The sequence below is a fragment of the Centrocercus urophasianus genome, unplaced genomic scaffold, assembly GCF_019232065.1.
Source record: "Centrocercus urophasianus isolate 14NV4802_14NV808 unplaced genomic scaffold, USGS_Curo_1.0 seq_12, whole genome shotgun sequence".
Lineage (NCBI taxonomy): Eukaryota > Metazoa > Chordata > Aves > Galliformes > Phasianidae > Centrocercus > Centrocercus urophasianus.
In genome coordinates this window covers 3,441,408-3,452,947 of record NW_024884364.1, presented here as the reverse complement: position 1 = coordinate 3,452,947, position 11,540 = coordinate 3,441,408, and the positions used below count along the sequence as shown (strand labels likewise).

At 40.6% G+C, this 11,540-nt stretch overlaps 1 protein-coding gene across 1 annotated transcript in view; it reads right to left on the bottom strand.

Moving 5' to 3' along the window:
- Positions 1–643: 643 nt before the first annotated feature.
- The window catches only part of SPAG17 (sperm associated antigen 17), a 92,060-nt gene continuing 81,163 nt past the window's right edge, over positions 644–11,540 (bottom strand). The window contains exons 40-48 of the mRNA XM_042809887.1: positions 11,227–11,329; positions 10,528–10,624; positions 9,103–9,201; positions 8,027–8,178; positions 7,354–7,523; positions 5,395–5,455; positions 4,476–4,620; positions 3,027–3,164; positions 644–770 (exon numbers count right to left, since the gene is read on the bottom strand). Coding sequence (XP_042665821.1) covers positions 3,028–3,164; positions 4,476–4,620; positions 5,395–5,455; positions 7,354–7,523; positions 8,027–8,178; positions 9,103–9,201; positions 10,528–10,624; positions 11,227–11,329 — 964 coding nt within the window. The 3' untranslated portion in view covers positions 644–770; position 3,027. The remainder of the gene's footprint in view (positions 771–3,026; positions 3,165–4,475; positions 4,621–5,394; positions 5,456–7,353; positions 7,524–8,026; positions 8,179–9,102; positions 9,202–10,527; positions 10,625–11,226; positions 11,330–11,540) is intronic.

Below are 11,540 nucleotides of genomic sequence, written 5' to 3'. Positions count from 1 at the left end.
AGGACAGCAACCCACTGGAAATACATTAAAAAAAAAAAAAATAAAAATGCAGAACTGCACTTAACAGTAAGAATAAGGTATCTCCTAAAAAAGCTGTTTCTTTTAGTGACTGCTGCGTAAGTAGAAACAAAAAGGGGAAAACTGCACCTCTAAGTGGTTCAGTCTACCACTATGATAAAATGAACCTTTGAAGATAAGTGGATATAAACAGAATTCCTTTCACGTATAACTTTGTGTGCTCAGCCCCCATCTGTTGTTTGTAGATAATTAAAGGTAGGTGAGCAGTCTGTGTGCAGAAAGTTGAGCCTCAGACTGAAAGCAAGCAGAAAGTTAGGAATTAGAAGGCCAGAGCAGATCAGCAGCACTTGCTACGGTTACTTGCTCAAAGAGTCACACTTCAGTGAAACTTGCTGCATGCCTGGTACTGGTGGGGGGTTTCAGGTGCTTCAGGGTGGCTACAGAAACCTAATCTCTTGTAAAAACAAAATAAACCTACCAGGAAGCATTCAGCACTCGTGCAGTGCAGAGTGTCAAACGGGGGAATTGAAATTCCACGATTGTTTCAACTGTTGGCATTTCAGGCAGCCACAGAAGGCACTGCAACTTTCAGACCACCTTTCCCATGAATAAGAGACAGACAAAATTTTCATTCATGCTAGTTTGATTGAAGAAATGAAAAAGTCTACGCGGGGAATGTTTCCATAACGTTGGACTAAAATTTGGGTAATTCAATATTGCTGCTTTTTACATCATTCTTCCAAGGCTTTGACCTGTAGGGAAAGAGGAGAGAAAATTAACATGAGAGGAAATAAAAGTAAAATAATAATAATAATAAAAAGGTCTACTTCTGTGTGGTTGTTGAAACACCGTAATTATGTCAGGCTGCCTTCAAGTAGAACTGGCCTGTATTGTTGCTGTTGGAAGGGAACAACATGAAAACGGGTTCTCACATAGGCTTAAACTAGATTAAGGGTTTGTTTTCATTTCATAAATTGAGTGGAATAAAAATCATGACCAGGAGTTCAAGCTGGGCAATCTGCTTGGGAATACTGAAGGCATTCACTGGCAGCTTCCTCTGCAGTATTTCATTTTGAGTGTATTAAGAGAATCTTTGTGAAATGTTTTAAACTTGAGAAAACGTGAAAGAAATGCCTGAGCCTGAGCTGCTGTTGCTTCATTGGTGATCTTTGATTCTTGGTCTCTGCTGGAAGGTGTGGCAAACTTGTGATCAGTTCCAGGCAAGGGAAGTTTCTAGGTGTTATGGGAAAGAATAATATTGGTTCTAGTGATAGTAATCACTTAGGAAACATGATACAAACTTAGAAAGTTGTCACATAACCCTGCAAAGACTTGACTTCTGTCTTGGTGAAGCCGAACAAGACTGTTCAAAGTGATGTGAGCCTTAACATAGAAGTGTCAGTGTTTTCTGACCCCCATCAATGCTAATTTTTGATGTGTTGGAAATGGACAGGATGTTGAGCTCAGGAGGTGTTTTGGGGAAGAATGTTCCAAGAAGCTTTTGGTTCAGCTGCTTGAGGAGTGGGGTGTGGCTAAGAATTGATAAATTGGTAGAAATTGTCAGTCCACTCACACAAAGGCTTTGCTAGAATGGAAGGACATCAGACTGCAGTAATGGCAACGAGGAAAGCAGTCTCCACAATTATCTGGAATAGTCAGGTGGGAGATGAATGCCATACTAATTTCTCTCCACCTGGAATTTTAATGGAAGGTGACGCTAATCAGAATAGGCTTGGCAGGGAAAAGTAGATTAGTGTGTACCTGGTGTACAGGGATGATCCAACAGCTGTATTTTGGTGCAGGGCTGTGATGGGCTGAGGTGGGAAAGGGAGGAGTCAGGCTAGGTGAGTACTTCTGTTCCATTTCAAAACAGTGCAAGAGGGGTTTGTCTAAACTGCCTTAACTGATGAGCTACAAGTTGTAAGCTGCTAAGATGGAAGGTGTTAAATTAGCTATTCTTCCTAGACACAATTGTTTGTTGCTCTGGAGATAAAATTCCATATTGAAAGGGTAAGAAAATATTTAAACAGGAAAAAAGCAATGCTTGAAGTAATCAGGGCAGTCCTAGAACAGATGCAGCAGTCAGAGGTGCACATCTCTCTGAAGTTCTTTTGAGAACTGACTGATGTGGTCTTTTTTTGTTTTTTCCCTTCAGAGGAGCGGAAATGAGATACAGCTGGGATTTCTTTACTGACTTGTTAGATAACATAGCAGGCTTACAGATGGTAAAGTTGAAAGAAAAAAGATGATGTCAATGTAACAAATGGGAAGTCTAAACTGAATAGAGAAGAAACAGCCATAGGATTTCTGTTTATGAACTGTCACATTTGGCTATATTGTAGAGCACCTGAGTTGATGTGGGTTAGATGAAACACCAGCCCAATGCTTAACGTGGTGGTCGGTGGTTTGATGAAAAATTCCCAGTAAAGCTGTCTTGTTGGCAGGGAAGATGTGTCCACTGTCCATGTATGGACACCGTTTCATTTAGGATACAGAGATGTTCTGTATGAAATGTGTGCAGAGGGTGATGTGTGCTGGAACATGCTAAGTTGTGTCTGTCTGTAAGGCTGCTGTCCCTTATTAGGTTTGCTGTCAGTGTCAAAGGGTCAGCAATAAGATGTGGTTTTAGGAAGAGTGTTAAACTGAGGCTGATTTATTAGGGCTTAACAGAAATAAATCTAGCTGCCTGCTGCCAGAAGGCTCGATCTACTGCTTAATGTGGAGACAATTAAACGAAGGATTTGGGGCAGGGCTGAGGAGGTTCTACTGTATCTCCGCTGAGCAGAACAGCCATAGTAATCTGTAAATCTCTCACAGTGAATCTTTTTGTTAATGATGTCACCCAGTGCATTTCTTGTCTTTTTCTTGTCTCAGGTCAAGTGCGTGATGCGTGTGTGACAGCTTTGCTGGCAGTACCTGGCGGGTTTGTTGATGCTGTGGATCGGAAGCTAAGAGAAGGTACATCTGCCATTTAATTCACAGCTGGCAGCACTGCATGCAATACTTACATTAGCTTGAAAGCTTTCGGGGTAGCATAATCCGGAACCGTGGCTTGGGACATGTAGGAACTGCCCGAACTGTTGCTGCCATCCCACCCTGGGGGTATCCTTGGGGGCGGCACTCGTAAATGTCACTTCTTAACACAGGTGAGACGTTATGCTAAGGATCGAATCATCTCAGTATGCTTATATAACTAAAAGAATATGGCTGGAGGCTGGAAGGAACTCTGGAAGGAAGGCTGAGAGACAATTTGAATCTGAACTGCTGGCCTCAACTCAAAGATTAAAGGCCAAGTAAAATACTGGGCGAGGGTGCTTGTTTGGGAGGGTGGTCTTGCAAAAGCGAATAACTGATGTCTGGGCGAGTGGGAATGGAGCAGAAACCATTTTTGCTTCTATGCCACCAGGTTTGTCTAGCCCAATTCCTCAGTTACACACCTGAAAGACTTCCCAAAGCATATAAAACCTCGATGCAGTTGCCATTAACTAGCACTCCAGTCAGTCTCATAGGACCCTGAATTCTTCTCTTTGGGACTAACCAATTGAGCCCACACAGGGCTGATTTCTGGCAGCATTCATACAGTTCTGTGTTCACAATTGCTGACACAGCGATTCTCTCCCTTGCCTGTTTAGTGCATGAGACTGTACCATCAAATGCTGCCATATGTTTTATTTCCAAGGGATGGCACGCTTCCCCTATGAGGACAGGCTGTGGAGATAGGGCTGTTCAGCCTAGAGTAGAGAAGGCTCTGGGAAGACCTGAGAGCAGCCTTTTAGTCTCTTAACTATAGGCAGGCTATAAGAAAGAAGGGGGCGGACTCTTCAGGGTCTGCTGCTGGACCATTTCAGGGGAAATGGTTTCAAATTTAAAAAAGGCAAATGTAGTTTGGAGATTAAAAAAAAAAAAAAGTTGTGTTTTTTTTTTGTTTGTTTGTTTTACAATAAGAGCAGTGAGGAACTGGAACGGGTTGCCTGGAGAGGTGATGGCTGCCCTGTGCCTGGAGATATTTATGGTCAGGCTGGATGGGGCCTCCAAGCAATCTCATCTAGCTGTGGATGACCCTATTTATTGTCAGGGGAGGTGGACTAGATGACCTTTAAGGGTCCCTTCCAACTCAAACAATTCTACAATTCAAAACTGTGATTAAAATATTTCCGTCAGTGGAAAGTGGAAACAACGTCTTAATCTTTTATTTGTTCTTAATACCCACATCTTTCTGGCCATACCATTCTTCCTTTACCTATTTTTCTAAGTCTTGTTACTTTATCTAAATTGCTTTTGGAGTTAGAATCTTAAATTCTTCATTTGTGCCTTGGAAAACATTCATCTGGTGTTTCCAAAAAGGACAAAAAAGCTTAAGGAAATGATGTTTAAGGCTCCTGCCAGGTAGTCAGTCCTCAGTGTGATGCTGCTAGAAGGTGTGTGTGGAGGGGGAGAAGTAAGACTGCAAAGGATATTTGCTCTCACAGGCAGCAAAAGAGTCTGTGTTTCTGTTATTATTTCAATATCGTGGGAAATTTCTTCAAAGCCATCAGTACTTTCCTCTCCAACTGACATGGCAAAAATTTCTATCTCCAGTTCAACCTGCAGTCCTGCTGCCACCTGGGAGGGAGAGGGAGAGAGAGAGAGAGAGAACTGCTGACAAACAAGGTGCATGTTCCATCCATAGCCCCTCCACCAGTGCTTCCAGTTGATTCTTGTTCTGCGTTATCTGATGAAATCAGAGACTTAGTGGAGTACTGAGTACCTGTATCACGAGAAAGGTCTGTATAAAGCAGTGGCTCTTCCCAGTGTAGTTTGAAAGAAAACCGCCAGGTCTTTTTTAGTTTATTTTTTTGTCTCATTGCAATTTTTTTCCCCTTAAATTTCCTTTCCGTTCTATAGGCAAAAGGCAAACAGGGACAACTGAGAGAAAATAAAAAGGCTATAAAGTGTAGGTGAAGAGATACTGAAGAAAAGCAGAAAGTGTGAAAGCTTTCTACTTCATGGGACAGTTTCATGTGCTGAGGTGATTTGCAGGGTAAAAGACTTACGGTGGGGGATGGTTGCAAGCAAGAGAAAATCACTGAGGCAAAAGTTTACTAGGTTCAACTCTTGCAGATACCAGGATAGGAGATGAAAGTGCAGGCCTAACAGGTAGTAGCTCTAAAAAATACCCTAAACGATGGGAAAAACTTGGAGATAGGGTTACAGTATTCTGGGCATGTTCTGAGGCACAGAGTGCAGAAGACAGCAGAGAGAGCAGAAGGCAGCATCACTTTAAATAACTTTGAAGTTATTTACAACTACATGGTCTACTCCCAGACAGCTGTTATGGCAGCAGCATCAGAGTCATGTGAATGTAGCATAAAACAGAAGACCTTCTGTACTACTTACAGGCCCAGGTGTGTACAGCACGCTCAGTCCTGTGTATGGAGGTGGCTGCTTCACCCGAAACCTGTCAGAAAGGGAAGAGAGGGAGGTTGCTAGAAACTTTCAGGCAAGCAGAAGACATGGTTAGGAAGCAGCCCATCTGCTTTTCCTGTGATTGTGTAAATGACAGCAGAATTTTTTAGCTCATCCTTCCCACCACAGCGTACAGCTCTGGCTATAGCAGTATTCCTGGGCTTTCAGCCAAGGCTCAGGCTCCTATCAAAAATCAAAGCAGTAGTTTAATGGGCTAAACTAAGTCTTTACATTGCTTATTATACTGCCTTGTCCTTGCAACAGAAGTGAAACAGCTGCAGTCTAAGCCTGCAATACACAAAGGAAGTTGGACTACACGTTACACCTTTTTGGCAGCTACCTGTGTGTTGCACACCCAGAAGTCCTTTAAGATCTTTCTTCAATGTGATTTGATATGATTCTAGTGCAGAAGCATGATCCTTGTAGAAATTACATGTAAATGAGCCTCTTCAGTTTCACGGTACCCAGTAAGGCAGTAATTAAATTTAATTTACTAGCATGCTAAATCAATCAATCACTGTCAAATTCTCTAGAAGTCATTAGAGCAGATAAGACCTTTGATAGTTCTGTAAGAATTCCTGCAGTTCCTCTGGAGTGCTGGTTAAGAGAAACTGGACTTCATCTTTGTCACAGCATCCCAGCACACCCAGGCAATGGTGTGGCACATAGTTAACTACTGACCCTGCCCTGGAGAAGTTTTGGCTTCAGCATGTGGCAGATATGGGCTGGAACTGCCCACCTTTGCCCTATATCTCTGCCATCAGCATGTTCTGCTGTCATGCAGCAGCTAGTCACTTGCTTCTAAAAGCAGCTAGTAAAAGACTCAAGCTGGATTGAATAGAATGAGGGTGGTATTTTCTGTGTCTATATAGAATGCTCTGGTTTGAATCTAAAGAATGTAATGTGCACAGCTGGAGCTCCAGGATGTTGATATATGACCTACTGATTTATCATTGGCATGTACCATGATGCTAAAGTGTGCATTAAAGTAGAAATGTCTTTCAGAGGCCACATCTAACTAGGCTGATTTAAAATAAATAAAATCCTGTTCATTCTCATAGAAGAAGTTGTACAAGAGTCTCTCAGTTGGTCTTGAACAGATTTCTAAAGCTCCTCATTGCCTGAGTAGTGACATGAGACCATGATGACTCATGTGGGTACACCACCTCTAAGCCCCTATTTTGATGATAATTCCTTCCACCCAAGAAAGGAGAGCAAGTATTACATTTACATTGTATTTAAATGCTTCTGTTTGTCTCATCCTTGCATCATGGCACTACAGTAGAAGGATGCTTTGATTGCTAAGGTAGCACCACTGTGACAGCACTCTGGAACAGTGCTATTGCTATGACTGAATGAAAGTATATGTTCAGTCACAATGCTCTGCTATCTTCTCACCCACTGACAGGGGTGACAACAAGTGAGGGAAGCATGCTCAAATGAATGTTTTATTTCATCCTTATCTGTCTGTTTCTGAAATCATCACTGAAGCTGTTTCTAAATGCAGCTCAAGACATGTGGCTGCCTGAACACAGCTCAGTCCATTTAGGTTGTCAGAGTTGCAGCATCCAGCAGCACTTACAAAAGCCAAACTTAATACTGGTTACCATGAAAAAGTTTGGTTCTTCTTCTTCAGTAATAACCAGTAAATCATCTGCTGTTGGCTAGGACTATGCATATAGAACCTGCTGTTCCTTACTGGATTTGCATCTTCCTAATAACACTAATATGCAAATAATGCTGCAGTATTGCTACTATTATATTCTCTTACACTGATTCCAAATATAAACATACATTTTGTTATCTCACATTCATCATATGAAAAGGCTGACAATTAACAAGCAATGCATATTTTGGTTGAAAACCACGTTACTGGGAATGTGAACTAACCTTGAGAAATTAATGCCAACATTCTTCAGAATCACAGTGGCTGCATAGGTACAGCCTTCCTTTAGTACTCCAAACATCATTTGAGGTGGAAGGAGGTGGAAGTCGCTAAGATGCTGTTTTGCTCTTGCAAGAGAAGATATGTTGACCCTTCCTGCGGCAGGATCTTCTACCTTTGCAAACAGAATTAAAATATTAGATAACAGACAAAAGTGATGGCCCAACGACTTAGATTCTGATTTACTAAACCTAACCACCTATATTTGATCTCTGTCCATTCATCTTGAGGAATTACAGGCAGGCATCATAAATGCAGTACAAACTGAAAAGGCAAAGCTAGGTACTTTGAATATTATCTGCAAATGTACAGTGGTTTGAGTTTTCAGACATAATGAGATATTTTAGGGCAACTGAGCATGCTCTACACTTTTGGAAATTAGTGCTCTCATGTGAGCACCTGGTATAGAACCAGGCTTTTGGCACATGAGGTAGTCCTAGTAGTTGAGAGGAAGGCTACTTTTAGAATTGCAAGTAAATTTCTGTATAGATTGCAAGTTCTGTTGTTTCAGTAAACAGTTTCAAAACAATGTCTAGTATTGCTCCAGAATAAAGATTTCATGCAAAAGAGATGATTGAGAGGATTTAATATTAACAACAACAGAAGATGGTATTTCACCTTTTTATGTGGTATGGAGTTTGGTTTACTCCCCAGAAGTGATGATGGTAATCTCACTTTCTCTTTCCTTGGCTGTCCTGCAGCATTCACCAGCAAACTCTGAACCTTTACTTGAAAGGGTGCCTCTTCTGACCCTGCAGCCAAGCTTGAGTCTAGAAAGCAAAGATTTCAAAAGCATAAAACACTGGGCATCAAATTTTGCCCAATTCTGAAGTTCCTACTCAGATAAAACTTTAATTTCCATGAAAGAATTTGATTAGCACTAGCACAGCTGAACTGGTCTCATTTTATTTAAAAAGTCAACAAATACATTAAAAAAAAAACACCAAAAACAAAAAACACCACTCTAATACTAGCTAGTAATTAAAATTGAACAAATAAGCAATTATGTACTATAATTAGTAAAACTGATTTGTGGGAAGCTTCACAGTGGAAATATGCAATGAAGGCATATAATCATCTGTGAAAGTGATTAAAAACACAAGAGGAGCTACAAAAACCCCATAAAATCATAATTGAGGACATTACTATTCCAAAGAAGGGCTTTAACTGCACATTGATCACACCCAGGCTGGTCAAGCCAATCTGTGTGTTCAAGCAGGAGAAGTTCTAGTCCAGGTCTCAGAGCAGGATTCTGTCATCACAACCATCTCGCAAGCTCTGTTTTTGAGCAGAAATTCTTGCCTTTATTGCTGCAGTTCATTCATGTGGATTATCTGTGAACTTCTTCATCTACCAAGCCCCTAACTTGTTGTCTTTGAACTGAACTCCACTGTATAATATACATAAAAGGAGCATAGGAATGAAATGTTTTAGAGGAGGAATTACAGCTTGCCTGTGTCTGTGGTTCTACCATCGCTATCATGCCCATGTAATTATAGCAGTCTGCTAGGGGAAAGGAGAGAATTTCTCCCATTATTTTTATAGCACTCTCCCTTTCTGTCAGTCTTGTGCTCAGATATATTCAGAATGCTGAACAGAAACAGGTGGATTTAAATATCTGTTGCAGACAGTCAGAATCTGTAAGTAGATAGAAATAAACCTGCTCCAAACAATGCTCTGAAAAGCAGTTTTACCTGTTGTGCTGCTGGAATCTTCGCTTTGTATGGAATGAGTCTGCAGCAGAAGACTAGGGGAAGGTGAGGAGTCACTCGTGCTACTAAGACATTCAGATTCTAAAGGAAAAAATAATGGGATACTGTGACAAGTGTTCTTCACAATCAATCACTATCATTTTCTTAAGCACATGAAAAAAAAACAACCAAAGTATTTAGCACTTTAATTTAGGCAGCCTTTGAAAGCTGCCTACGTGACCATGAGAAGCTACGTAAGTTCTGCACTCATGTTCCCCAGGCAAAAACAAAGAAACAAACAAAAACAGCAAAACAAACAAACAAACAAACAAAAAACAACAAGAAAACAACAAAACAACTTTATATCTTGTCATTCTTCATTTATTTCTCAGCCAGAGAAATCATCAGAAAGGTCTAATGTACAATCCAACCCAGCCTTCTAGTGACTGCAAACTGAGGAAGTGTGGAAACCAGCAGGGATCTGATAAAACCCCACGGAGGACAACTTTCCTAATACAAATCTTTGCTGAGTATGACTCTTGATCTCACTTCACCATATCAGTACCTTGCCAGAGCAGCCTTCAAACAGAGAAGTATCTCTCTCAGTATTGTAAAGGTTAAACTTCAGAATGGATTGCTCACTCTTACAATGCTTATCCTCAGTCACGGCTTCCTCCTCTTTCAAACACTTTCCTCCTCTATTTTCCAAACTACCCTTATGCTGTGCATTTCCTTTTCCATACCCCTTCTGTTTCATTCCTGAGCTGCCCCATCCCTGTTTCATTTCAGTATTTGCACCATCTCTCAGCTTTTTCAGGTCTTTTTTCCAAACTTGGCCTCCTCATTTCTTGGTCACTTATTCCTGACTATTTTTATTTCACTTCGGGTTTGTTTTTTTTTTGAGCATTCTGCATCCATCAATCCTCACATTCATAGCACAATTCCTCAGCTTTGTATCCAAAGCCAGTGATGTCTGCTAAGGCTCCTTTGGCACATGGAACACAGAAGTCTCATAGGCCACACTGGTACTAGTGGATTAAATGGAAACACTTCAAGGCACTCAAACATGTTAATCTATATGGTCAAATTGTTGAACACTGGCATGATACTGACAGTGCTGTTGAGCAGTGTCCCCAGAAATACTGTCAGCTATTTAAGTTGGGGGAAAAGGCTGCCTTTTTTGTGAGACTGAATTTGCTAACATAGACACAGCCTACTCCATACTGATGGACCTCAATGTGAGGGAATGCTGCCGGGTATGCTTCATATGTTACCATAGGTATCAAAATGTCTGAGAATACACAGAGGCAGAAAATTTATTCTTAAATTTAACCTCAATATGAAATGAGGCAACTGGGTAAAAAAAAAAAATTAAAAAAAAAATGGAAAAGATATTAAAATGCTACCAGACAGTAGAGTCTAAATTACCTCTCCTGATGTTTTTCATTGTCTCTGAAAGGAGATTCCCACTTTCTTTTTGTGGAACTGGAGGAAGTTCTTTAGATAGTGCTTCCACATCAGGAAACTATAGAGAAAAATGATGAAAAGAGGCTTAGGTATTCCAACAATAATATAAAAAATTCAACCTCATCAGCATACCTCCCCTATGAAAAGAAAAAGGTCAGTGGAAATAATAAGAAGCAGAACCAAAGAGGTAACAACAGAATTTATGCACATAAATATGCTGCAGATTCCAAATGGTTTTGACTATAGTTTATACTCATAGCAGTGATCAGGTGGGATTACAAGAAGAAAGTTCCCAAGGTCACCTCCAGTTAACACAGGTGGTTTGGTCTTACTGATTCCTTTTCAAGTTAACAGAGAGATGTTTTCTAGGGGTTGGGTGAAAAGACCCAAGGTTCAGTATCTGCTTTGGACCAATCAGATTGTCCAGAGTTTACCTAAGGAATCTCCATAGTTTTGCCTCAGTAAACACATGCCACCTCTAAGATACATTTCCTTTGGCAAGTGTATCTAATTCCTAGTATTAACTCTGCCACAACTGTCCTCTGTAATGGTTGCTGGAGTTAATTTGAGGCTGAGATGTAAAACCATATCTCTAAGTGTGGGACTATGGCAGAGGTTACCTGGCCTCACATAAACTTACCCAGTTTTCATCTCCATTACCTTTTTTGAGAGAAATGCCTTGCCCAATTCTGATTTGAAGTAGGGAGGAATTATTTTGTTTCTTATTGCCATTAAGGTTTTCTTTCCTTCATCAAGTTCTTTCCTAATAAATTTTGTCGTTGTTGGTAAGGAAAAGAAAGAAAAAAGACATAATCGAGTTCATCCTGCTTTCAGTACAATATCCAAGACACTGAAGAACAAAAGGGATAAAGCAAAGTGGCATTTCATTTTTTTTTTTTTTCTGTTTAATTACAGTGAACAATATTCTTGTAATTTGCAATTTTCTCAGAGGCAGACCAAGAACAGGCTGGACT